Source organism: Plecotus auritus (genome assembly GCF_963455305.1).
Source record: "Plecotus auritus genome assembly, chromosome: 8".
In the NCBI taxonomy this organism is placed as follows: domain Eukaryota; kingdom Metazoa; phylum Chordata; class Mammalia; order Chiroptera; family Vespertilionidae; genus Plecotus; species Plecotus auritus.
In genome coordinates, this window is record NC_137782.1 from 64009234 (window position 1) to 64036219 (window position 26986).

Below are 26986 nucleotides of genomic sequence, written 5' to 3' on the forward strand. Positions count from 1 at the left end.
CATAGAGATCCCGCGGCACCGCCCCCTCCACTGCCCGAGCGCCCGCTCGCGCGGCTCCCACAATGCACCGTACAATGGCCCGACCGCCGCCACTACCGGGGCCTGAGCGGGCCTGGCGGAGCCCGAGCGCGGCCCGGCCCGCAGTGCGGGGCCCCGAGCGCGGTGAGTGCCGGCGAGGGCCCCAGGGGACGGCGGGGAGCGGGGCGGGAGGCCGTCTCGTTGCGCCCGCGCGCCCGGCACCCGGAGCGACGGCGCCCCTCTTCTTGGGCCCCTCAGCGCGGTCGTCCACACCCCCGACCGGGGCCCCCTCTGCGGCAGCCCGGGCCCAGATAGGCCCCATGGTGACGAAAACTCTCCCCGGACCAGATACCTGGGTGTGGGGGACGCGAAGAAACTCCACTGCCCCCTCCCCCCCTCCCGAGACTTGGAGACGCAGCCCGAAGGGTCCACTACCCCCGACCCCCAGGGTCCCTGGAGACCCAGATAAGCTGCACCTGCTCCCTCCCTGCGGACACGCCTACTCAGACCTACAGACCCCCCTCCCTGCTCCAAAGAGCCCGCTCTTTACCCTCTGTTTCATTTTCCAGAACCTCACAACCCTTTTCGAGGCTTCCCTCAAATACTTGGTTTTGGTTTTAGAAACCCAGATAGGACCTACTACAGTTCCCTCCGCAGTGACCATATTCCCTAAATTTAGGTAACTTCTATCCGAACACCCATTTCCAGACTCTTGAAATTCGGGGAATTCACTTGTGACTATCTGGAACCTTCCAGTCCTCATAATTCCCCAATGTCTTTTTTGGGGGGGGTCCCTTAGAGATCCAGTTAGCTTGCTCATGATTCCTTGCCATACTTGCCCTTTCTTCCCATTCCTGAGATCTCCAAACCCAGCCCTGAATTTGTTCCTTCCCCGGCAGCCGTCCCGTCCACTCCCATCTCTCCCAGCCCCAGAAGAATCAAACCGAATCTAGATTCTAGTCTAGAAGCTGCTGGAGGAGCCAAGTTGTTCCTGCAATTCCAGCCCCACACTATGGCCCCAGCTTGGTGGGGGAAGGGACCTGTAAGGTGGACGATATGGGGACAACTGGTGTGGGGGAGTTGTTGGTGCTTTCACCTGCCAGTGCAGCTTGTCTTCTGGCTTGTGTGTTTTTCCATCTGTCAGTTTAGGACTGTGATAGAGGCTGGCCTTGGGTTTCTAATCCCCCACCCCCAGGTAAGGTCACCAGATTGGGACAGGGGTGGGGGTGGGTATCTAATCAGCTTTCCTCTTAGTGAAAATGGGGCTGTAGTGAGTTACAGCTCTTTTCTCAAGGCTTCCTCAGGAGTGGGAGGCAGCGGGAATGAGAGGAAATAGCGAGTCAAAGGGATTCAAGAGAGGGCCCATCTAAACTGACAGAACTAGCAGCCCCAGAGTAGATCCAGCCCCTGTTAATCCAGTTTGATGTCTCCTGGAATGAATGATGCAAGTCACCGAGACTCTCCAGTCTCTGTAATTTAATTCTCCCACCACTCCCCAGTGTGTGTGAGAGAGTGAGTGAGGGGGGCAGCTAGTCTCATTCTTGCTTCCCACTGTTTTCCAGCCAGTCAGTGTGTCTTTTGGATTCATTTCTGGTGCCCAGGTCAGGATCTGTTTGTGTTTTTTTGTTTTTTTTCTTCTCTTTAAGTCTATTTATAATTTCCCAGTTGCTATTTTGGGTTCTGCTTAAGGGAAGATTCTATCCACCCCAAGGAATGGGTTCCAGGGTGTGTTTCCTCCTCGGCAGGTGTTGAATTGAGTTCTTCAGATCCCCAAGTAGCTCTTAGGCAGGAGGGATAAAAGCTATTTTAGGGTAGTCACTGAAGTGGAGCTGTTAATCCTCTGTGGGTCTCTCTAGTTAAGAACACTTAGAGATTAACCCTTTCCTTGCTGTAGGAGGGCTGTTTCTCAACAGCGTTTTGAGAGAGTTGGGAGAATTCTAGTGTGGCAGCAGAAGGTGGGAACAGGCAACTCAATACAAAGGCAAAGATAATAGCTGCCTTTTGTTGGGTACTTACTGCAAGAGAGGCCCTATGCTGAGCTCTTTGCATACCTGACTAACATAATCCTTACAACAAGCCTGTGAGGTTAGTATTTTTAGCTTTACAGATGAGGAAACAGGCTAATAATGGAGAAAGAACACAGTTTCTATAGAGATGATGTAACATCATAAAAACTAGTTTCATCAGAAGGCAGCGGCTATGATGGCTCACAACAGAGGACAGACAGACTAGGGAGCAACTGGTCTCCTTTCAACTTCCAAAGAGGGCCATACAGAGTTTTTAGCAGGCACTTGTATTTGTGGTACAGAGACTTAATAATAGAAGAGATGCCTAAAGTGAGAGAACTCTGGCCCAGGAAGGTAAAGTAAAGAGGGACTGGTTAGAGGGGATGACTGAGGGTTAATTGTGAGGGGAAAAGGGGAAGGTTGCATTCTGGGGAGATGTTGGGAAGGGAAGGAAGCTGAGGTCTGAAAAGTAACATTAAAGGGGAGGGAAAAAAGTAGTCCTACTCAGGCCCCATGTGGAAAAGAGGCAGACACAAATTAGATGTCAGAGATGACACTGTGTATTCACACATTTTATATGTCAAATGCTTTCAGGAGTATTATTTCACTTAATCCTCCATGAGAATATTATAGTTAAGGATAATAAATCTCAATTTTATTTTTAGAATTTTTATAACCATTTATTTCAGCCAGACTGAGGTCAGAAAGCAAGATCTCAAATGTTCTTAATAAATCTCTATCTTAGAAATTGAGGAAACGGAGGTTCAGAGAAACAAAATAACCTGCCCATAGTTTCACAGCCAGTGAGTGGCAGCTCTTCTGATAGCAAGTCCAAGGTTCTTTCCACGCTACCTCCTTCTTCAGATCAGGTGCCAGAAGGAATCTTAGGATGAAAATATACTGAGTTATACCAGTAACTGGGAGTGATTGTGTTTGTTTTATGGGAACAGGTTCTGTCAGCTTCTCTGTAGTTAAAGTTAGCATGTGAGACCAGAAGAGCAGCTTTGAAAGAGAAGCAAAGAATTCTTTGACAGTTTTGCCAAGGAAGAACTGAAGGAATAGGCCTGATGATGTGAGAAAAGCTCAGGATTCTTTCTGGAGGAGTGGAGTTTGCAGACAAAGGACAGAGGGAGAGAGACTAGATTCCCAAAAGGACTCCTTAAGGTAACACTAGCAGCTTTGGTTATCCAACAGCTTTTCAATGACTGTAGGTAAGGACTTCCGCTGTGCCTTTTTAAAAGCTAGGGTAAGAAGGATCAGGGTGTTGGCTGTTTTCTTTTTAAAGCCATAGCCCCATTAAATGCAGATCAAGGCAAGCACATGGCTGCTGGCTTCCTCCTTTGGTTCTATGAGTACAACCTCATGAACCTGTTTCCTAGAAGCCCATTACTCATACTAGATTGCTATGTCTTGTTTGTGCTTGTTCAGGAGGACAGATGAGGTGGACGTGTGGGAGGTGGAGGATGTACTGTTCTCTTTCTGAGTTTGTGCGGAATTTCCAGGGCTAGGCTCCCCTCTCACATTAGCCAGAGTGGTACAACTTGCTTCCCTCTGGCTGCCATTCCCAACTTTCCAGAGGTTGAGGTGCATGATTTCAGATATCAAGAGGAAGCAGATTTGACTTTGAAGGTAAAGGAAATCCCCTCCAAATTAGACATTCAGACTTGAGCTTCCTATCTACCCAATTCCAAGGTGGATAGTAATTGCTGGTATTATAAACAGGTAATTCTACCCTTGTGAAGAAGGAAGATACTTAAACATTGAAAGCAAGACGTCAAGGACCTTTGAGGTTTATAATGAAGTAGGTAAATATGCCTTGACTTGAAGGCTCAAGTGGGACTAGTTTTTGGTGCTACCTATACCTCACCAGCATGTGATTCATGCAAAGTGCAGCCACCTTTGTGCAGATCATTCTAGGCAAATCTTCACTCATGATGGGGAAATGTTTATCATGTTACATTGCAACGTTTCTTCAACAAGTGGAATGGTTCCTGAACAGGACATAGCTCATGTTAATGAAGAGCAAAGCTCTCTAGGGCATGAACCCGCTGATCCTATCATCTCGTTCAAGGCCAGTCTGTTGGATGAATGGTCACTGTAAGCAGCAGTTGCTAATGAGCTGAGCAAGCATTCTGTGGCTCACAGCTAGTTTGTATGGTTGGCGCCCTCCCCAGATTCTCGTGGACAACCCCCAGATACCCTCTCTGCTCCCTTCACATGGAAAGGTCTCATGACCATATTTTGGCATGACCTCTTCAAAGGGAATCCCTGTTGTAGCAAGTTGCATTGCAATTGGTACTCTGTGATGAGCTTGTGAGTGTGATTGTGGATCTGTTGTCCCCCTTTTGAGAGTCAGTTTGGTAACTCCTATCCTCTTCGTCTGAGCTGATGTCAGGAAAGAAGTACTGACACTTGCTCCAGCCTCACTCCTCCCCAATCCCTACCTCTTCTACTCAATAAAAGAAAGGATCATACTTCAGGGTAATGGCTTCACACTTTGGAAGTGCTGTAACCCAGTTTAAACCAGAACTTCCTGAGTCTAAGTTAAGCCTATGAGAATCAACTTATATTCAACGATTAATTTACTCACCTGAAAGAAAGTTGAGGGTCCTTTTCTAGATGCTAGGTGTATGGAGATGAAAGAGATGTTCTGAGCCCTCAAAGAATCAGAGTTTGGTGGAGGAGACTAAGTTCTAATGCAAGTATGTTGTTAACCTGCTTGTAATGGAGAAATGAATGTGCACTGTGAAGTTCTATACGAGGGGCCACTCAGCAGCTTGGGTATTGGACAGGCTTTGCTAAAGAAGAATGGTCTGGGCCTGAGACAAAAAGACTCAGAGAAGCAGTAGAGGGCAGGATGGGACCAGCACTGGTTTAGTGGAAATGCTGAGTGTGCTGTTGCCTCCTCAGATAGAATCTCTCGATGTTGATGTGCTGCTAAGAAACATATTTGGCCTGGCTGGTGTGGCTCAGTGGATTGAGCTTCGTCCCATGGACCAAGAGGTCCCCAGTTCGATTCCCAGTCAGAGCACATGCTCAGGTTGTGGGCTTGATCCCCAGTAGGGGGCATGCAGGAGGCATATATATATTTTTAAATATATTTTATTGATATTTTTACAGAGAGGAAGGGAGAGGGATAGAGAGTTAGAAACATCGATGAGAGAGAAACATCGATCAGCTGCCTCCTGCACACCTCCTACTGGGGATGTGCCCGCAACCCAGGTACGTGCCCTTGACCGGAATCGAACCTGGGACCTTTCAGTCCGCAGGCCGATGCTCTATCCACTGAGCCAAACCGGTTTCGGCCAGGAGGCATATTTAAAACAAACTAAAAACATCTGGCACAGGGGCTGACTTTCCAGGGTGTAAATTTCCTAAGTAAAGGCTTTTCCTTCTTCTCTGTTGCCTTTTGGGCATTTTATTGCTCCTTAGCACCTCCATGAGGAGGAGAATTGTGGAAAATAGTGGGTGAGGGGGAGTTAGGGTAACGAGGAGGAAGAGAATATGCTGCTATCTCTAAGTTTAGTGGGAAGGATGTAGAAGAGAAAGTTTGGAGTTTAGGGCTTTTATTTCCTCAGATTATCTTGTTTCCAGTAGCCTAGGTGGTACTAGTGAATAATGGTTACCACTAAGCACTTAGTAGGTTCCCAGCCTTTGCTGAGTGTTTTATATTATCTCATTTAATCTTCAAAACATTCTTATGGTTTAAGAGATTATTAAGCTTATTTTGTATGTGAGGAAACCATTCAGGGAATTGGAAGGGCTGGGATTGGGACGGGGCTCTGTTTGCCTCCAGAACCCATATTTTCATGGTATTGGGCTCCCTAACACCAGGTGTTCTAATATTTCAGGTGAAGAGATTGTTTTCTGAAGGCTGCGTTGGAAGCTGTGACAGAGCAGAGAGCCCGTGTGAAGCCGATGGGGAGGCTTTCTGAGTAACATGGCCCTTCGCCATTAGCCTTGCCATGACCACATTTTTCACCAGCGTCCCCCCCTGGATTCAAGATGCAAAGCAGGAGGAGGAAGTGGGCTGGAAAATAGTTCCCAGGCCTCGGGGCCGGGAGGCGGAGAGTCAAGTGAAGTGCCAATGTGAAATCTCGGGGACACCCTTCTCAAATGGGGAGAAGCTGAGGCCTCACAGCCTTCCCCATCCAGAGCAGAGACCATATAGCTGCCCTCAGCTGCACTGTGGCAAGTCTTTTGCCTCCAAGTATAAGCTGTATAGGTAGGTGACACTCCCATAACCTCTTCCTGTCCTGGGGTTCCCAGAGGACAAAGCCAGAGAGACTCCACTGAGTGTGACAGAAGCGTAGAGGTTAATTTGTCTCATAAATGTACCCTGAATTCCAACCATTTGGGGTCACTCACTAAAAATAATGGTGGTGTTTTTTTATTCAAACACTAGAATGTGTGAGTACAATATCAGATAGCCATGAACAAACTAGATTGAACATTTTTTTCTATACCAGTTTCCCCACTCCTGTAAGGTAACAGTGAAAATCTTGGCCAGAAATTAGGAATCCATCTTAGAACTTTAGAAGGAAAAGGAGATGCTGTGATCCAATCTATAAATTTTAAAGTGGAGGCTCAGAGTAGGAAAGTAACTTACCCAAGGTCACATAGCTTCTTAGGTACTACAGTGCCTCTTCTACTGAACCAGCCTGTCATTCAGATGATTACTTCTGTGTCTGTACAGTCCCTGGTGTCCTCTGGGTCGGTGGCTTTCCTGAAACTTGTAAGCCCAAGAACCCTTGCTAAAGTGAAATTGAATGTAAGCAGAGCAGCTTTGAAGAGAAAGGGGCCAACTAAAAGCAATTTTGATTTTATCCTTGCTTTTCTATTAAAGGAACATGAACATGCTCTTTACAAATGAGATAAGCTGCCTGATGCAGTCTTTTATCTATTCATCTATCATGGTTTATTGAGCTCCTGCTACATACCAGGCACAGATAGATGGGAGTGCTGGCCCTCCTTGAGTTTACTGTCTTAATGTAGACAGAGAGCAAATAGGTAAATATATGAACAAGATGACCACAGAAAGCCTCAGTTCCTTCTCTGGAAAACAGTTGATAGGAAGGAACTAAAACAGGTAACAGGGTAGTAGGGGCCCAGAATTGCCCTCATGACAGTTCTGTGGGCCTCAGGAATGCTTTGATTCTGTGTGCTCCTATGTCTTAGGTAGATGCCTGTTGGAGCTGTCCTGTTAGACCATCTTTTTTTTTTTTTTGAGAATTTTTATGTGTTTATTTGAACCAAAGTGATGATATATGCTGGGGAGCATGATCTCAAATGCTCCCCTCTTAAACTGTCATAGTGACAGTCTAGGTGACAATGGGAGGCTGTAAGAAAGGTCCTAGTCCAGGAGGCACTGACTCCACCTATTGTGTGATCTTAGGTTAGTTACTGAACCTCTTTGAGCTTCAGTTTCTTCACTTGCTAAATGAGGAAAGTAGGCTGTGGTCACTCAGCACTTCTCATACATTATCATGTCAGTTATGTCATAGGAGGTCAATAGTAACCCTCATACGCGTGAGCATGAGAGTAGCATGAGAGGAATGGGGAGGTTTGATGCTCTTTAGGTAGAAAAGATCACTGGGTGCCATACTAGAAACAGTAGTGGCATACCTAAGTGAACCCAGTTCTCAGGCAGGTCTGTGTTTAAATTTAGTTTCTGCCACTTACTTACTGGTGGGTGAGACTGCTCTATGCTTCTAGCCTCTTATGGGGAACAAGGTTAATGACTCAGCTCACACTGGGTCTAGCAAATGGTGGGTCCTAAAAGTCTTGCTGAGTTGATTCTGAATGTATTATGGAGCTCTGGATTGTAATTCCTAGACTCTGAGCTGTTTTCCAGCCAGCAGGGAGCAGGTAAACCAACGGACACTGCTGTACCATGAAACATTTAAAATACGTTGCTGGTTTACATGGCAAGCAATTTAAGTGGTACAAATGGACATGCAGTGAAAAATGAATGGTCTTCACATTTGAAGTCACTATTCTCCTCCCCAAAGGCACCCAGAGAGGTGATGGGGAGGGTCAGTTTCTTATGTGTCCTTGCTGAGGCCTTCAAACATGTATTTCTTTTTCATTTTCACAAGGGATTGTATTGCATACATTATATTGAACTTCCTTTTTTGACTCAGCCCCAGATCAGGAAGTTTATCTAAACTTCATTTTCCCTTTATTGTGTCACTTAAAAAATTTTAAATATAATTTATTAAAAAGGAAATACATTCACATAATTCGAAAGGTACTAAAAGGTACAATGAAAATGCTCCATCACACCCATAAGCCGCATGTGTCTTCTCCCCAAAGGCAACCAATGTTGTCAGTTTCTTTTATACCCTTCCAGAAATATTTTAAGCACATATAAGCAAACTTACACATATTTTCCTCTTTTTGTATGCATAGTGCCAGTATGTATGCACTCTTCTGTCTCATTGCTTTTCCCTGTTTACTGTATTTTAGGAGCTTTTCCCTGTGGGTACATGGAAAGCTGCCTTATTTTTAAAAGTTGAGTTATTTTATGAATTTATCATAATTTATTTAACCAGTCCCCTATTGATGAATATTTAGGTTGTTCCTGATGTTTTGCTACTAAATACACAAGGCTGAAAGAAAATAGTATGTACAGGGTGGGGCAAAAGTAGGTTTACAGTGTGAGGACATGAAATAGTTTTTTGTATTATTATTTATTATTGTTTTTCATACAGACAACTGTAACCCTACTTTGCCCCCCACACTATATATGATTCTTCAGGTGGGCAAGGATATCTAGAATACACTGAGTGGCCAGATTATTATGATCTCTGAACGCATAATAATCTGGCCACTCTGTGTGTGTGTGTGTGTGTGTGTGTGTGTGTGTGTGTGTGTGTGTGTGTGTGTGTATTAGAGGCCCAGTGCATGAATTCATGCATGGGTGGGATCCAGCCAGCCTGGCCAGGGGGAGGGGACATGGGCGATTGGCCTGCCTGCCTGCTGGTCGAATTCCTGGTCGAGGGGGCAATTTGTATAGTAGCCTTTTATTATATAGGATATATACTGAGTGGCCAGATTATTATGCGTTCAGAGATCATAATAATCTGGCCACTTAGTGTATAGTTGGCATGGTATTCCATCTATTCCATTGCATGGCCCTACCATAATTTTTATATCTAGTTCCCTGATAATGGGCATCTCAGTTGTCTGGCCAGCCCTTGTGATCTTGTCTTTCTTTTCCTCCATCCCTATCCCAGGCACATGGCTACCCACTCAGCCCAAAAACCACACCAGTGCATGTACTGTGATAAGATGTTTCACCGCAAGGACCATCTCCGGAACCACCTGCAGACCCATGACCCCAACAAAGAGGCTCTTCACTGTTCCGAGTGCGGTAAGAATTACAATACAAAGCTGGGCTACCGGCGCCATCTGGCCATGCATGCCGCTAGCAACGGTGACCTCAGCTGTAAGGTGTGCCTGCAGACCTTTGAGAGTACCCAGGCCCTGCTAGAGCACCTGAAGGCCCACTCACGCCGGGTAGCAGGGGGTGCCAAGGAAAAGAAGCACCCCTGTGACCACTGTGACCGGCGCTTCTATACTCGTAAGGATGTGCGGAGGCACCTAGTGGTGCACACAGGCCGAAAGGACTTCCTATGCCAGTACTGTGCCCAGCGGTTTGGCCGCAAGGACCACCTGACACGGCATGTCAAGAAGAGCCACTCGCAAGAGCTGCTCAAAATTAAGACAGAGCCAGTGGACATGTTAGGCCTACTCAGCTGCAGCTCCACAGTCAGTGTGAAGGAAGAGCTGAGCCCTGTGCTGTGCATGGCCTCTCGGGACATGATGGGGGCCAAGGCCTTCCCTAGTATGTTACCCATGGGCATGTATGGCGCCCACATCCCTACCATGCCCAGTGCAGGCATGCCACACTCCCTGGTGCACAACACGCTGCCCATGGGTATGAGCTATCCTCTGGAATCTTCACCTATCTCTTCTCCAGCTCAGCTTCCTCCAAAATACCAGCTTGGATCTACCTCATACTTGCCCGACAAATTGCCCAAAGTGGAGGTGGATAGTTTTATGGCGGAACTTCCTGGAAGCTTGTCTCTTTCATCTGCAGAACCCCAGCCCGCCTCACCTCAGCCGGCGGCAGCTGCGGCCCTCCTAGATGAAGCACTGCTCACCAAGAGCCCCGCCAACCTCTCTGAGGCCCTCTGCGCTGCTAATGTGGACTTCTCCCACTTACTGGGCTTTCTTCCACTCAACCTGCCCTCATGTAACCCTCCTGGGGCCACAGGAGGCCTGGTCATGGGCTACTCCCAGGCTGAGGCACAGCCCCTGCTCACCACATTGCAAGCTCAGCCTCAAGATTCCCCAGGAGCTGGGGGACCTCTGAACTTTGGGCCTCTGCACTCCTTGCCTCCTGTTTTCACCTCTGGCCTGAGCACCACCACCCTGCCTCGTTTCCACCAGGCATTCCAGTAGCCCCCAAGGAGGCCCTCAGTTCAGTCTTGAACTCTGTCAGGGTGCTTCAGTACCCATCCTATCTGCATCCCCCATAACGGCAGCTGAGCTTTCAGAGCTGGGTTCAAACAGAAAAAAATCCAGTATCTGTATGGAGCACTTGGTTCAGGGGCTCAGGCTCCAGGATCAGTTCCAAGAGGAGCTTTGAGCCCCAACCCCCTGAAAAGATCACATACTATAGGACTTCAGGTATTTTTACTTTTTTTATCTGAATCGGGAGCTACACTTAGTCCTCTCTTTCTCCAAAGTGTCAGAACCTCATTCTCTTTGGAGAAGGGGTGACCTGTCGGAGACACAGAGGGTTTCACTTTGGATGACCTCGAGAAAAATAGCCGAAGAAGCCCGCCTTCTGGTCCCAACCTGCAGACCCACACAGTTGGTCAGGCCCTGATGGCAGAGGGTCACTTGGCTCCATCACCTGCTTCCAACCAGCGGGCAGGAGAGAAGGCCTCTATTCTTCCCCATCATCCCATCCCTCCTGTACCAGCACCTCCATTTTCAGTCAGTGTTGTCCAGCAACAGTACTGTTTACACAGTCGCTTCAGACACACCATTTCACCTCCCTTGCCGAGCTGTTAGCCTTAGAATGATTGCAGTGAACATTGTTTACACACCGTGAATTCATTCCCACCAGTCCATTCCAGTTGGCACCAGCTGGAACCTTTTGGTACCTGGTGTTAACCGGAGCCCTGTTTACAAGGCGGAGTCGGGTCTCACTGACTTCTCTTCACTTGAGGTCATATTTTTCCCCTGTGGGGAAATAAACTGACTTTGGACTGCTTCAGTCTCTGCCATCTTCCATGACTGTGTCTGTTCCTGGCTTCCTCAGCAGTGTCTGCAGGAGACAGGCAAGAAGATTGGAGCAGTTTTCTCACAGGTCTGCAATTCTACTTTTCTCCAAGTATACATCATGACCCCCTCATTCTCCTCTTGAACTGGGGAGGGGAAGAAATAAAAGGCATGCCCACTTCCATCACCTCCCCATTCCCTAACCCCTACCATGAGCATCATGAGCTATTATCATGAGTCTTAGAAGGAGGGGCTTCGGTTCTAGGCTGGTGTGAATAGCAAAGGAGAGGGTGTGAACCTCTCACTTGTCTCTTACCTGTCCCTTTTCCAGGAAGTTGTGGAACTGTAGGAAGAGGAGTTTTCAGAAAGGACTGGGCAGATAGTTGAGTCCTAATCTATGGGTGCATTGTTGCTTCCCACACCAAACTTTTACCCACAGTGTCCCTCCTCTCTCCTCTACTTTGCAGTTCCCTTGGACTCAGGGCCACTGTACATAGGCTTTTCTGCTCTCCATCAAAGAACTTCCACCTTCCTCTTGTGACCCCCCTCCGTTTTGTCCCCAATACTCAGCAAGATTACTTGCAACAAATGATTAGTTCTTCTGACTTGTGGGACTCTCTGCCACAGACAGCACAGCCCTTGCCCAGCCGAACCCCATCCCTGCTTCATCTCAGTTCTGCATGGGCACTCTTCCCACTCAAGGAAGGGAGATAGCTCAGGGACCACCAATGTGGGACCCTCCTGAGATACCTCCTCTCTGATTCAGAAACACACTTCTACCTCTTTACTGTTAACTCCTACAGATGCAGCCAGCAGTTTCTGGGCACTTCTCATAGAAGGCGCCTCATGCTGGCTTCTCCACTAGGATTTCAGGACAAACTACCAAGGAACTGCCTCAGCCTCATCCCAGTCCCCCACTATTCCCCTTCCATCTAGAAATAACTTTGGTCTATCATCAGAAACTGAGCAGGTCCGAGACCCAGGCTTCTGCTTTAGCCCAGGCCAGTACTCTTTGTTTGAGGTGAAAGCCTTAAAATGTAGCTCTCTAGCCCTTGATTGGAAGCAATGTGGAGTGACTAAGCATGTTTTGATTTAGGCAGGGTATCTTGGGATACCTTTAAAAAATAAAACCAGATATAAATATCTGGCAAGGTTGAAATCAGACTAGGTAATTTGCTTCTAAAAATTAGTTTCAGTGAGTCCCAGGGACTGATTAAGGTTTATTTTAAAAAAAGCGTCCACCTTGGTACGCAGCCACCTCCTGCATGCTGTGCATGTTATTGGGACTCGTATTATAGGAAATGGTATGTGAGGATCCAAGCAGGACTCAGTGCTGCCATTCTCCTTGTCTCTGGTCTTCATCACTAGACCCAGTAACCCTTTACACCTTCCCTGCACCCATTGTTAACAGAGGCAAATGGGCCTCTGGCCACAGAATATAGTCTCAGGCTGTTAGGGGAGACCCCTCCTTTCTGCCTGCTCTTTCCTGTTCCTTCCTTGAATCCTCTCCGCCATTAGTGATGCTGGGAAACTCATAGGACAGGCAGAGCAACTATTTAAAACCTTGTAATTGGAGCCTTGCCTCCTCCCCTTCTTTCCCTCCTGCTCCCTTTCCTCTTCCTTCAGTGCCCTCACCACCCACAAGGAATTTCCCTATCACTGTGAACTTTGCAAATGCAGAGGAACATCTGCCTTTACTTTTTTTTTTTATCATAGCCACTTAGCTGTTCCTTAAACCTCCCTTTCCATAATTTAAAAAAAAAAACAAAACACAAAAAAACACACACCTTATTGACCTGGTTGTTCAAAGGATAAGAATAGCTTTATCCTACACTCAGTACCAAACCCACTTCAGTACCCTTACTGAGGCCATGTGAGCCTGAGGGGCATGTGGCAGAGACCAAACAGGGACCAGGAAAAAGGGGTAATGTCCCCTTTCCCCACCATCTCCTCTAACTTCTGTCAGCGATGAGCTGCCCTGAATGGGGCAGACACCTCCCACCCTGCACAGTAGCTGGTCACAGTTGAGTGCAGTCCTGGGGGCCAGAGGACAGCATGCCCAGCTCTGTCAGCACCAAGGATCTGTGTGCATCGTAAAGGGGTGAGAGGTAGGGAAAGGAGCACCAATGAGATTTTTCTCCCCAACCTTTTGCAAATGGCATTTTGTTAATGGAAATCTGGGAAGCAGGTGTGATTACTTTTTTGCTCGTAGATATTGTCCGAAGTTGAAATTCTCCCACTACCCTAAACTTTCCCCTAGTAGCCCTTTAAATCCACCCCCCCTTCTTTTTGGTAGTTGTTTTTTCCACCCCTCTGTCCACCTCCCCTCTTTATCTAGGAGCTGTTTGTAAACACGATTTAAAAAAAAAAAAACAATTTATATTGTACAGGATCAATATTTTGCTTTTAACAAGGATATTTATGTAATAAACTTTGCCTTAGGCAGGTGTTGGCCAGAAAAATCCAGATTCCTCTGGGACCCCACCCTGGCCTCTCCTGGAGCTCTGAACCTGCTGTGGAAGGAATTGGCTGTGACCTTTACCACTGGAAAGTAGGGGCTGTGGCTAGGGAGGAGGGTGTTGTGGTTCTGACAGGAGAAGGATTCACCATGATAATCTAGTGCCTCTGTTGAGGTGTTTGGAAGAAGTATTCTATTCCGATTTCTTCAGATATAAGCTGATTTTCTTAGCGGATTCTCCCCATATGCACATCTCCACCTCTGAATATTCGGCACTAGAGCTCCTGAAATACCACTTCTTCTCATACACCCCCCTCCCTCCCAGTGGTCAAGGCTTTGGAGCCTCTCTTTCGTAATGCCAGATTATTTAAAGAGAAAGATACAAGACAAAAACCTTCTAGCACTTTGTAAACAGTGAATAACCTCTTGGAGTATTTTTGGCTTTATATAAAACAAGGTTTTTAATTGTAAAATATAAGTGCCATTAGAAAATGCACAGGGCATATCTTTGTTAAAGTAGATTTTCAATGTTTTACAGAATTACATTTTCAAAAAAAAGTTTTTATAATGAAGTTGTTTATTAAAAACTTCTGAATGATGTGTTTGGAAATTGTGAACCTATCTGATTGGGAAAGGGTTGGAGAGAGTCTGGGGAAGAATTGGAACCTCCAAACATCTTTAGCATCTAAGGAGATGATGAGTATAGAACAGACAGGAACGGCCGAAACCGGTTTGGCTCAATGGATAGAGCGTCGGCCTGCGGACTGAGGGGTCCCGGGTTCGATTCCGGTCAAGGGCATGTACCTTGGCTGCGGGCACATCCTCGGTGGGAGGTGTGCAGGAGGCAGCTGATCGATGTTTCTCTCTCATCGATGTTTCTAGCTTTCTATCCCTCTCCCTTCCTTTCTGTGAAATATCAATAAAATATATTAAAAAAAAAAAAAAAAAAAAAAAAAAGAACAGACAGGAACGACCTACACTTTGGCACCTAGAAACTGCAATCCTATCTAATAAAGAGGGAATATGCTAATTAACCATCACTCCGTCACAAAGATGGCTGCACCCACAGCTGAGGCCAAGTTCCCATAAGGAGCCTTAACAAGCAATCAGCAGGGACCTGAGGCGCTACGCTCTCCCCACCCCCATGGGGCTTGACAGGGGACCTCAGGCCACCTTCCACACCCGGCAGGGCTTGACAGGGGACCTCAAGGTGCGCTTCCCATCCTGGTGTTGGGCTAGGGGACCTCAGGCTGCTCCCCCCGCCCCAGTGCCAGGCCGGGAGACCTCAGGCCGCTCCCTCCACCTGGCAGGGCTTGACAGGGGACCTCAAGGTGTGCTTCCCGTCCTGGTGCTGGGCTAGGGGACCTCAGGCTGCTCCCCTGGCCCCAGCGCCAGGCCAGGGGACCTCAGGCCATGCCCCCCAGCAGGTGGGGCTTGACAGGGGACTTCAGGCCATGCCCCCCACCCTGGCACCAGGCCGAGGGACCTCAGACCACACCCCCCGCCCCAGCACTGAGCCAGGGGACCTGAGGCTGTGCCCCCCTGCCTGGCAGGGCTTGACAGGGGACTTCAAGGTGCACCCCCAGTGCTGGGTTGGGGGAACTCAGGCCGAGCCCCCCGCCCAGGGGGGACCTGAGGCTGCACCCCCCTGCCGATGGGGCTTGACAGGGGACCTGAGGCTGTTCCCCCTCTCAGTGCCAGGCCGGGGGACCTGAGGCTGCGCCCGCTCCCCCGCCTGGGGGTCTTGACAGGGGACCTCAGGCCATGTCCCACACCCAGCGGGGCTTGACAGGGGATCTCAGGCCATGTCCCACACCTGGTGGGGCTTAACGGGGGACCTCAAGGCATGCCCCCCGACCCCAGTCTGGGCTGGGGGACCTCAGGCCATGCCCCTTTGTCCTGGTGCCGGGTCAGGGGACCTGAGGCTATGTTCCCTGCCCTGTGGGTCTTGACAAGGGTGGGACTAGCCAGGTCTGGATCTATCCCAATGAGGGTGGGGGGTGGCCGGGTCTGGGTTTCACGTGATTTTGAGGCGCATGTGGGTGGGCGGGGACTTGACTCTGGGTCCCGTGGTGTGACCCAGACTCCGACAGGAGGAAGGTTTTCATATACATTTTACTGATTTTCTTTCATCTCTGACACTTCTATTATAGAGAAAAGGCAAATAGCAATATTAAATTATTTCCTCTAATTACCCTTTTAATGTGCACGAATTTCGTACACCGGGCCACTAATTTGAAATAAAAGATCTAGGATGCCTTTGAGGAAAGTGGCATCATATCATTACTTAATCTTGGATGCAAAGGTCAGGAAAGTCAAATTGGCTTAATGATTTAATGAAACTGAAAATGCCAGATGTAGATTAGTCTTTAGGATTGATCCAGCAATTCAAAAGGTTGGTCTGAGCATTCTGATTTTCTTTCTGCCCTATCTTGCACAGTTGTGACTGCATCCTCAGGGCCTACAAAGTGGCTTGTCCCTTTGTGTAGGAATAGAATGCTGCTATGATTCCAGACCTGTTAGTCTCACACAGTGCTGACCAGGAAGAGAAGGGGAGTCCTTTTATTCACAAAAGCCCCAGTAAGCATCTCCTGTCTCATTGGCCTTGAGGGGATTCTGTGCTATCCCCAAACCAGTCACCAAAAGCCAGTGATGACAAGGTTGAGACGGGAAAATTTTGTTTCTCAAAGGAAATTTGGGGTACTATTATGAAGAATGAATGGATACTGGTTGTCCAAGAAAAATGTTATCCACTGCTCACAGTGCACAACTGGTAAGTAACAGAGCTAGGACCTGACCTTGCTCACTTGTGCCGATCCATTAGGTTCAGACAAACTTGAGAGGCTGACATGGCTTGGCCAGTCGCTAATAAAGGTAGTTATCACTCTCCTGGGTCCCATCACTTGTGCTGAAATCCTCCCATCCAGGGCTCAGACTGAGCTTGCTTTTCTGTGGTCTGGAGCCAGTGTCTTTAGCCAAGCAGTGCAACTCTGGAGTCCAACCCAGGAGTCCAAGGGGCATTAACAAGAATTAATGTGTGTAACAGGTGTTTTGTGTAAAAAGGGCAGTGGGCTGGCCCTTCATCTCTTTGGCCTTCCACTTGACAAATGTTCACTGTCCATCTCAATGTGTCAGATCTCTGGCTAGGGCCCCAATGAAATCCACCTTGCCCTCTAGGGGATTTGTGCCCCAGGATGGGCCTGCGGGCTCAGACTATCGTATCCATTGTGCCAGGGGAGGATGAAGGCTTTCTGGAGGTGGTGGCGAGAACTTCAAGGCAGAACAGGGACATAGGTATATTGACCTCCACAGGCTACAAATTTCGAAGCCAAGACCACAGGAACACATGCATTTGTAGGATCAGGGCTGCAGGGACTGGTCCATCCAATCTCTTACCTATTCAAGCACACAGACCTTGCACTTCAGACTCGAGTTCACATTTGTGAAATGTTTGGTACAGAGCCAAGGGGTAGCCCCAGAGTCTAAGTCAAATTGTCTACCTTTCAGCCTATGGGCCAGAAGGGCCCAGCTGGCAGGGATGAAACCAGGCAGATGCCACTTGTTCCCTGGTTGGCAGTACTTGAGATACTCCCTTGCCCCAGATCCTTTTACTCTGACCTTGTTTCTCCTTTCTTCACATAGTTTGAGCATCTCCATGTGCTGGTCAATTGTCAATTACTGTCAACTGCAGCACGCAGTTTGGTTGCAAGGGATACCTCTTGAGAACCTCTACATATGCCTGAGTAATTTATCCAGTGCAAAGCTGCAGGTGTCCTACAGCTACCCCAAAGCCGCAGAGGACTGGGGGCACCTGGAGACTCCCACCTGCCCACCGCAGATGGGGGGAACGGTAATCGCCTGGCGTGGTAGCTGTGATGGAAAATTCTGTCTATAACCAGGGGTTGGGCTTGGCCCCTGATGCTTACTCAGAGCTGCTCCTTGCTTGGTACACCCCCGCACTTCACCACCAGCGCCCTACTAATATTGGGCCAGTTCTGTCTGGCACCGGATGTTTCATCCCCACCGGGAAGTTTCCTGCTCCTGGGCCAGGCCTGGCGCCTCACGACCCCCGCCTCCCCCTCTCTGCCCCGCCCCCCCTCCCGGGCGACCCTAGCGAATCACATCCCGATAAGAGGGCGCGAGGTGGCGGAGCGCGCCAAGTGTTGGAGACCATACGTTCCGCCAGCTGCCACTCTCGCGGAGTCCCCTAGTTGCCAGAGCCCCCGAGCCCCTTCAGGCCAGAGGCTTCCGCAGGTGATGGCGGAGGAGGGTGCTTAAGTCCTGGCAACCACCGCGCGCCTGCCGCCCGGCCCCGCACAAGAGCAGGGGCTTACGCCTGGCCTTGGCGGCTTGGACCCGAGAAGCCGGGGAATGCGGGTACCCAGACTCGCAGCCCGCCCCGGGACCACCTCGCCAGGTCCTGGGAGCTGGGAAGCGGCCTCCGCAGCGACAGAGCATAACCTGGAAAACGCCCTTGTTGGGGGCGAGTCCCCAAAAACCCGTGGCGTAGAGGGGTGGGGGGACTCGTGCTGAAGCGGGGCGGGAAGGCGGAAGAAGTGATTATTGAGGAGGGCGCCATCTTCTTGGAGGAGGCCGATTGGGAGGTGCAAGAGCAGCAGGCGGCAGAGAAGCTGGAGGTAAGGACGGAGGCGCAGGAAGGACAGGTACCCCTAAACCTTGATGGCCCAGTTATGGACCCACTGGAGGCCATCCAGTGGGAGCTGGAGGCCATGAGTGCCCAGGCCGACTGGGCCTATCTGCAGCTTGAGCGCAGGTATGGGCGCATGAACCTAGTCCTTAGCTTCATCATCCAGAATATTCCTGGCTTCTGGGTCACCACCTTCCTGAACCACCCGCAGCTGTCAGCCATGATTAACCCTGCACTTCACTGCCAGCGCCCTACTAATCTGGGGCCAGTTCTTCCTGGCACCCGTTGAGATGAAGATATGCTCTGCTACCTGATCAACTTGGAGATGAGGCACCTTAGGAATGCCAGGATAGGCTGCAAGTTCAAGTTCTGCTTTTGGAGCAACCCCTACTTCCGGAACCAGGTGATAGTGAAGGAGTATGAATGCAGATCCTCAGGCCGGAGGTGTCAATTGCAACTCGCATTCCATGGCACCCGGGCCAGGAACCACCTGCTCTGGTGCACAGGAACCAGGAGACTGTCCGAAGCTTCTTTATCAGGTTCTCTCAGCACAGCCTCCCAGAAGCTGACAGGGTTGCCCAGATTATTAAAGAGGATCTGTGGCCCAACCCATTGCAGTACTACTTACTGGGGAACAGGCCCCACACAGCCAGGTGAGGCCTAGTAAGGTGGCCCACAGAGCCCCCTCCTAGGTCCTCTGGGTTCCATTGTGGCTAAGTCCCACTCTGGGACCTGGCCCCTACCTACATAAGACTTCCTCCTGCCTCCTATGGACCTCTGCTTATGCCAACAATGGCACTCTGTCATCTGCTTTCTCCTCCACACACTCTGGCCTCTCTAGACATTTAGTGGATGCAGCTCCAAGACTGTAACCTTCATGGCCAAGTTCTTTTGTTTCCATGTGGCCTTCATGCATCATGGGACTCATATGCCACAGTGTCTATAGACCCAATGCTGTAGACATGTACTGCCATCACCTTCATGGCCTATCTTTGATCCTAGCCTTACTACCCATTTCTGAGATGGGTACCCACAAGTCATAGTTAGGAGGACCAATGCCTCTTCAAGGCCATAATATGCTGGGCTTCATATTTATGCTGGCCATGCACATTGGCTGTGGCAAGCTGAATCTTATCCACAATGAAGTGGGTGCATTGTGCTGGCTGTCAACCAGACTTGGACATTCCAGGGCTTCAGAGCTTCAGCAGCACAGGCCAGGCTACCCCACACTGCTGGACTGTTCAGCATCTGGCAGAATGGGCACACCGACAGCAGACTGCTGTTGGGCATGGGTGAGGTCAAGGACATGAAGCAGTGGGTAACACATTCTTTGTGATCATGCTGCTCTTATCCATGTTGGTGCTATCTCACAGCCTGCTGTCTGTGAAGTACCTTACCAATATTCTCTGCTGTACCTTACCATGTCTGGCCTCACCTGTCTCATGAGCTTTGCCCAGGTTGCCACCAATCCTTTTGCCTGCTCCCAGGTCTGTAAGGACCTCAAGAACTGCCTTTCGACTCAGGTGGGCCACCTGCAAATGCACAAGAAATCTCCCAAACCCCCAGGAACTTTGCTTCTGGCACATCTGGGTATGAGCTCAAGGCAGGGGCAATGACTGGTCTCTTCCAGAAGCCTCCCTTCCTGAGCCCTCGTCACTGGACTCCCATAGAACCCCGCTTCCCTTGCCTCTACCTGTTTTTAGCTTCCAGGTTGAGGGTTCTGGGGAAGAGGTGTTTCTGGTCATGGGGCCTACACCTGCCCAGAGCTATTTATTTTCTTTAAAGTGACAGCTCAGAAACAGAAAATAAACAACTGAAGGAGCAAGTTTTTTTTTAATAAAGAGGAGCAGGCTTTGTGGTTTAATTTGCCTCTTTGTCTCCAGAGAGGATGGGCTGGCTCATAGACTGCTGGGCTTTGTCCCGGCTGGTACCATGCCCTCCCTCTTCACCAAGGTCTAGAGTCTTCAAAGGGGGAGGGCAGGGCTGCTGAACAGAGACCAGGAGGTCTGAGCCTCCAGGAGTTAGGGGTAGCTCATTGTTTTGTTTATGCTATGTTCTTTTAGACTAACTTTAGCCCAACTCTTTCTTCTACCAGGTCCAATCCCCCTTGTGGGATCCTCCCGCCCCAAGTTCCCCTCCCCAGGCTTTCATGGCTGTTTCCATCTTATTTTGGGGGTCATAATACCCCGGCCCCTTCCCATGGAAGGCTATGTCTTCTGCTCCCCAGGACTTGGGGAGGTCTTGACACAAAATAATGAGGGGGGCTGGTGGGAGGGCGGGGGGAAGAGGTGCTCTCAGAAGCCAAAGCCAGCTGGGAAAGCAGGGACACCTGAGAACCTATGGAGTGAAAGGGAAAGAGCCCTCTGACTTAACTTTTTTGGTTCACTAATACATTTATTTTTATTTTATTTTTTAATTTTTTTATTATTTTTTTTAAAAAATATATTTTATTGATATTTCACAGAGAGGAAGGGAGAGGGATAGAGAGCTAGAAACATCGATGAGAGAGAAACATCGATCAGCTGCCTCCTGCACACTTCCCACTGAGGATGTGCCCGCAACCAAGGTACATGCCCTTGACCGGAATCGAACCCGGGACCTTTCAGTCCACAGGCCGACGCTCTATCCACTGAGCCAAACCAGTTTCGGCATACATTTTTTTTTAAATTAGAAAAACTATTACCAGAACACGGCAACTTTAGGGGTTCTCTTGGTCCAGGTGAAATTCTTGTATAGAAAGTAAATGCTGTATGTTTTCCATTTCACTGCTTTTAAGTAAGATCGCATGCATCCCCTTCTCCATTTCCATCCACTGGGGTAATTGAGTTGTCGAGGCCTTCTTGTTGCTTTTAGTTGAGAACATTTACAAGAATGTCATTGTAATTATTTTATGCTATTGGGAACTTATGTGGCTATTCCTGATTGTTATCAAATTTTTATGGCCTGTTAATTATAACCCTGTACTTAGAAGTAGTTTGAATAATGGTGGTTTTGTAGGACTTCAGAATGGAAACTGTTACTGTGTTTTGTGAGGATAGCCTCCAAAAAGAAATCTGTAACTCTGATGGTTATGATTCTGTGTCCCAGTGGCCATGTTGTAATACACATCACTCTAACTGATATCTCTGATTCTAAACAAATATTCATGAGGTGGCTTTGTCCAATTAGAATAGGATTCATGGCACTTTCATCTTCTGTGTGCATGATGAAAAAATAAAAACCTTTCAGTCTGGGGGAAAAATTAACTTGGATCATATTCTTGCCCTGTCCAAAACCCTCCATTGGGAGAAAAAAAATCCTAATTCCTTATTGTGGCTGAAAAAGCCCAGCATTTTCTGTTCCCTGCTGACATCGTCCATCAGTTGCCTCTACACTTCCCTAACACTCGCTTTCCCGCTCCTTAAATATACTAAGCACGCTCCATCCTCAAGGTTTTTGCACTTGCCTCTCTCTCTGGAACTTCCTTTCTGCAGATGTTCTCTTTTCTGGCTCCCTCAATTCTTTTAGGCCTCAAACCCTTCTTTAGAGGCCTTAGCTGTCCAGGCTGTCTGAAGTCATCCTCTACCCCTTTCTCATCTCTTCTCCCCATCCCTATCTGTCTGCTGCTTTGCCGCACGTGCACCTCAAAAATTACTGTGAGTGAATGACTATTCAGATGTGTCAGAGTGTTATGCTGGGCTCTGTCAACATGGTTCCTACCCAAGGATTTCAGTAGGACAGAGAAATATGGGGGCAATGAAGGGTGACCATGTAATTTGTCATTTAGCTGGAACACATCTGGGAGTGAAAGGGACACTACTAATAATTACCCTGGGACAAGAGGCCTAACTGGCACACAATGGTCATCTCAGAGAGATAGAACCCAACTTAAGTCCAGCTTGGCATACAGCTCACCCCAACTGTGTGTGATGTGTGTGGTCAGAGGGTGGAGACTCCTCTGAAGTCAGACACTAAAGCTGGGCTTTTAAGAATGGGCAGTAGTTTAGAAAGTGGGGCAGGAGAAGGGAATTCCTGACAGTAAGCAGCATGACCGAAGGCACTGAGATAGAAAAATGCATGATGTGTTCAGGGCCCTGAGTGTGGCTGTTTGGGAGAGGCAGGCTAGATGAGTAGGTTAAGGCCATTTTCTGGAAATAGAAACTGAATGCAAAAACTAAGGTATTATCTCATGGACAGAGGATCAAATGTGGTTCAGAGGTGGGAGAGCTCACAGGGCAGCTGGAGACAAGAGAAGATACCAGCTCTGTAGTATCTTCAGTTTGAATCTTACTGAAGCTCTCCATGACTGCCCTAGCCCACAACAATCTCTGCCGCCTCCCAAGTACAGCCTAGTACCTTAATTTTGGACACCAGTGCCTGTGTGGGCGGCACCCTCTGGGTTTCTCTTGTGCCAAATACCTGTCCTTGATGCTCCTAGGATGAGCCTCAAAGTGTCCTGGCAATCCTGGAAGCTGGTTGTCTGCCCTGAACCTACCTGGTGGGTAGATGCACTTTGGTTCCTGCAGCCCAAATTTAGGCCAAGCTGAATCCTGTATGTCCTTAGGCCCAAGACAATGGTGCTTACCAAAACAAGTGCTTACCTGATCTTTCTGCGGCATGACCAGTGGCATGCTGCCTTCACACTGAGCCTGACCTCGACAAGTGTGTGTCCCAGCCGCACTTCTGGAGCATGAGTCTCATTCTCAGAACCCAATCCTGCTTGCTCACTCATTCAGGTCCAGAGCCACTCATTTGTTTATCCATACATTGTAGCACCGCCTCTGTACTGGGCACTGGGGACACAAGATGACTCTATTCAGGTCTCGGCCCTCAGTGAGTTCAAGAGTCCATTGAGGCTGAAAACAGTGATAACTGCTGACATTTAATGAGCACCTACTATGTACCAGGTGCTTACAAAGGTATAGCAGCCAGAGTGGCTCTCTAAACCATGTGTTGGCCATGTCCTTCTTCTGCTCCAAACCTCCAAGGGGTCTGATTGGACGCAGGAGGAAAAGACAACATGCTTTTCATGGTCTGTAAGACCCTCATGATCTGACCTCACCATCTCTCTAATTTCATTCCCCATGCTTTTCCTCCTTCCAGCGACACCAGCCTTCTGCTAGTCTTCAAACCTGTCTTAAGACCTTGCTTGCTCTTCCCTCCACTTGGAACCTTCTCTAGATATTTGCATGGCAGTCTTCTCGATTCATTAAGGTCTAAGCTCATCTATTGCAATTTCATCTCTTTAGGGAAGCCTTTCCTGACTACCCTTTCTAAAAAAACACCATCACTCTCCTTCCTCTTTCTCTGATTTGGGTTTTATTATAAGACTTACGACCATCTGACATTATATTGTATATTTATTTATCTATCTACCTTTTCCTCTACACTCGTGGGGACTTTGTTTTTATTCACTGCTGGACACTATTCTCTGTGAGGGGTGTTCACCTAGAATATCGTCCAGCACAGTGGGGGGCTCAGAAACTCTGTGGAATGAATGAATGCTTCACATCCTCAAGGTTCAGGAGGGTCTTCCAGGTGGGCAAGGAGAAAACTATCTTTAGAGATAAAAACTCTATGGCCCAAGGCAACTCTTTTCCAGGCAGTCTATGGAATTTAAGTGATGTCTTTGGGCCCCTTCCCAGTCCCTTCTACTGAGAGACGGCCACTGGGCTTACACATGCTCCCAGGATGGTGAGGAGGGGCTTCCTGCTTCGGTGTGAAGAGCAAACACAAGCCTCTGACACCAGGGTTGTGCTCACCTCTGCTCTAAGAGATCAGCCCTGTTCTATTGGCCTGGGAAGGACCTTTAAACAAGTTCTTTTCAATCAGAAAATTATGTCCAGAAACTATAGATAGCAACTAGTTGTTACCTGTAACTGTGCTGATTACAGCTTGGGGGACTTTGATATTTTGCTCCATGGACATGATTTCAGCACAAAAATTAAAGGAAGTCTCTGGTATCTGCTTGCCCTGGCTCAATAGGAGAACTAAATATTGACTTGGGTCAGTGAACTTTGAGGCCCCCAGCATCAGAGCTGACTAAGGATCTCAAGAGCATGGGGCTGCGGTGTAGCAGGCACCAGCTGGAAGGCTGATGGACCTGTGAGTTCCTGATTCTGCAGTGTGGCCTTGGACATGTCTGTTGACAGCTCTCAAGAACTTGGAATTTTTTAAAGGGAGGAAAAATCCCTTTAAGATGCCTTCCCCTCCGCATAAGATCCCCAGCTCTCCAGGTGGCTGGCTCAGTTACAGTACTTTTGGTTGCATCTAACAGAAGCTTTAACTTTGACTTAAACATTTTTTTTCTTACCTGAACATCCTGAGGTAAGATGGACTTTGGGGCTGTTTGATTCAGCAGCTCAATGATGTCTTCAAGGACTTGGGCCTTCTTCTCTGATCCGCCATCCTTTCTGTTGGTTCCACTCTCAGGTTGGTACCAAGATGGTGGCAATAGCTCCAAGGGGCACTTTGGGATATGGCAACTCCAGAGAAGGCTGATTTGTCTTTCCATGACACCCTTAAAATGGAGGGAACCTTTCCCAGAAGCCACTCTAGACTTTCAAGATCTTGTATGTAATTGGCTAGAACAGGGTAACATGTCTACTCTCGAATTAGTTATTAGCGAGAGGGAGCATGATACCTTGACTTGCTTGGACCAAGCATCAGTGAAATGGATGTGTGTCCACAATGTCTAGTGGGATAACTAGGACCATCATCTCTAGAAGCTCACAGTCATAATTTGGCCTTTCTATGGGTCCCCCAAGATGGCACTTTCATGCTGTAATGGTCCTCAGGGTTAGAGGGTACTGACTTTTGGCTAGCATAGGTCCAATGGCAAGGTTTCTAGTTTTAGAGAGCTCCTTAAGTCCAGCCAAGTCATTGCCAAGCTAAGATTCTTGGGAGTCAGGCCCTTTAGACTCACCTTTGGTGAGTGAAGAGGGAATAACTGACTGAGGACCTAGTGTGAGTGACCCTTGGACTTAACAGAACTCATACAGTCCTTCACAGAGAACCTGTGTTCTTACAGGTAAAAAAGTTGGCAGGAGAGACTTCTGTTTTTAGCCAAGATGGAATTACAGGGATCATATTTATCCTTCCACCTGAAACAACCAGAAAAAAACAGATCAAATACATGAAACAGTGGTTTTCCAGGCTCTGGACATTGACCAAAAAGGACAGTGATCCCAGGCAGGTAAACAAGCAAGGTAAGCCCTATGATTGTCCAAGCTTACTGCCCTAAGAGAATTTTTAGGCTGTAGCATAAGGACGGGTGACTGAAGTGAAGCCAGTGCACTGAGTTGAGGAGACAATGCAGAGAGTTCAGGCAGACCAAAGCAATGAGTTCCTAGGACAAAACACCAGAGAATGAACGAGAGCTGCAGAGAGAAACTCCTGGAGATCTGCAGAGGGTCTCCTTGAATATTCAGCGGAAAACTGATCGGCACAAGCCTGTGGGGAAACTATCTGAGGCCAGGTAAAGAACCATCAGGAAAGATGAAAGGGAATAGAATAGTCTCTATTCCCACCAGTCATGGCACTGGGGACAATGTCATGGGGGCATTGAGGAGAATACTTAGAAAAGTCTCAGTATTGGTCAATAACTAGCCCTAGAATGACCACTGTTCTGAAATTGCCTTAAAAAATCTTATGAGCAAGACTCAAAAAGATCAAACTATTTCCAGTAACTTAACTGTCCCAGAACAAAGCTCAAGGGGATTTATAGGATTACAAAAACATTCAGCACCTAACAAGGTAAAACTCACAACATCTGGCATGCAATAAAAGATTGTGAGTCCTATAAAGTTCCAAGCAACATAATCCACAATGAGGAAATAAGCAATAAACACCAACCCACAACTGAAACAGAGGTTAAAATGAGCAGATAAAAACATTAAAAGTTACTACTGTATTCCACAGCTTTAAAAAGTTAAATCGAGCCTCACATATATGCTCAAATGATTTTTGGCAAATGTGCCAAAACCATTCAGTGGGGAAAAGGACAATCTTTTCAACAAATAGTGCTGGGAAAACTGGATTTCTACATAGAAAAGAATAAAGTTGGGCCTGGCCGGTGTGGCTCAGTGGTTGAGTGTTGACCTATGAACCAGGAGGTCACGATTTGATTCCCGATTGGGGCACATGCCCAAGTGGTGGGCTTGATCCCCAGTAGGGGGTGTACCGGAGGCAGCCAATCAATTATTCTCATCATTGATGTTTCTACCTCTCTCTCCCTCTCCCTTCCTCTCTGAAATTAAATAAAAAATATATTTAAAAAAGTCAGACTCTTACCTTATACCACATACAAAAATGAACTCAAAATAGATCAAAGACTTAAGTGTAATACCTAAAAATATGAAATTCTTAGAAGAAAACAGGGAAAAAGCTTCATGACATTGGCTTGGCAATGATTTATCAGATATGACACCAAAAGCACAGGCAACAAAAGAATAGAAATGGGCTTCATCAAAATTACATCAAAGGACACTACTAACAGAATGAACAGGCAACCCACAAATGGACAAAATATATTGTAAATCATGCATCTGATAAAGGATTAATATTCAGGATATATAAAGA

The 26986-nt window shown here is 47.9% G+C and overlaps 2 protein-coding genes across 2 annotated transcripts; both read left to right on the forward strand.

Moving 5' to 3' along the window:
- Positions 1-55: 55 nt before the first annotated feature.
- On the forward strand, positions 56-13075 carry PLAGL2 (PLAG1 like zinc finger 2). Its single transcript, XM_080686778.1, has 3 exons — positions 56-162; positions 5876-6249; positions 9263-13075. The coding sequence occupies exons 2-3, from the start codon at positions 5990-5992 to the stop codon at positions 10491-10493; spliced, it is 1491 nt and encodes a 496-aa protein (XP_080542904.1). The 5' UTR covers positions 56-162; positions 5876-5989; the 3' UTR covers positions 10494-13075.
- A 5075-nt stretch (positions 13076-18150) lies between these two features.
- Positions 18151-19084, forward strand: LOC308256569 (putative testis-specific Y-encoded-like protein 3; the record flags this gene model as incomplete). Its single annotated transcript, XM_080684901.1, is given in 4 exon segments — positions 18151-18156; positions 18315-18669; positions 18718-18864; positions 18867-19084. Coding segments are annotated over 4 exon segments (726 nt in total).
- Between the last annotated feature and the right edge of the window lie 7902 nt (positions 19085-26986).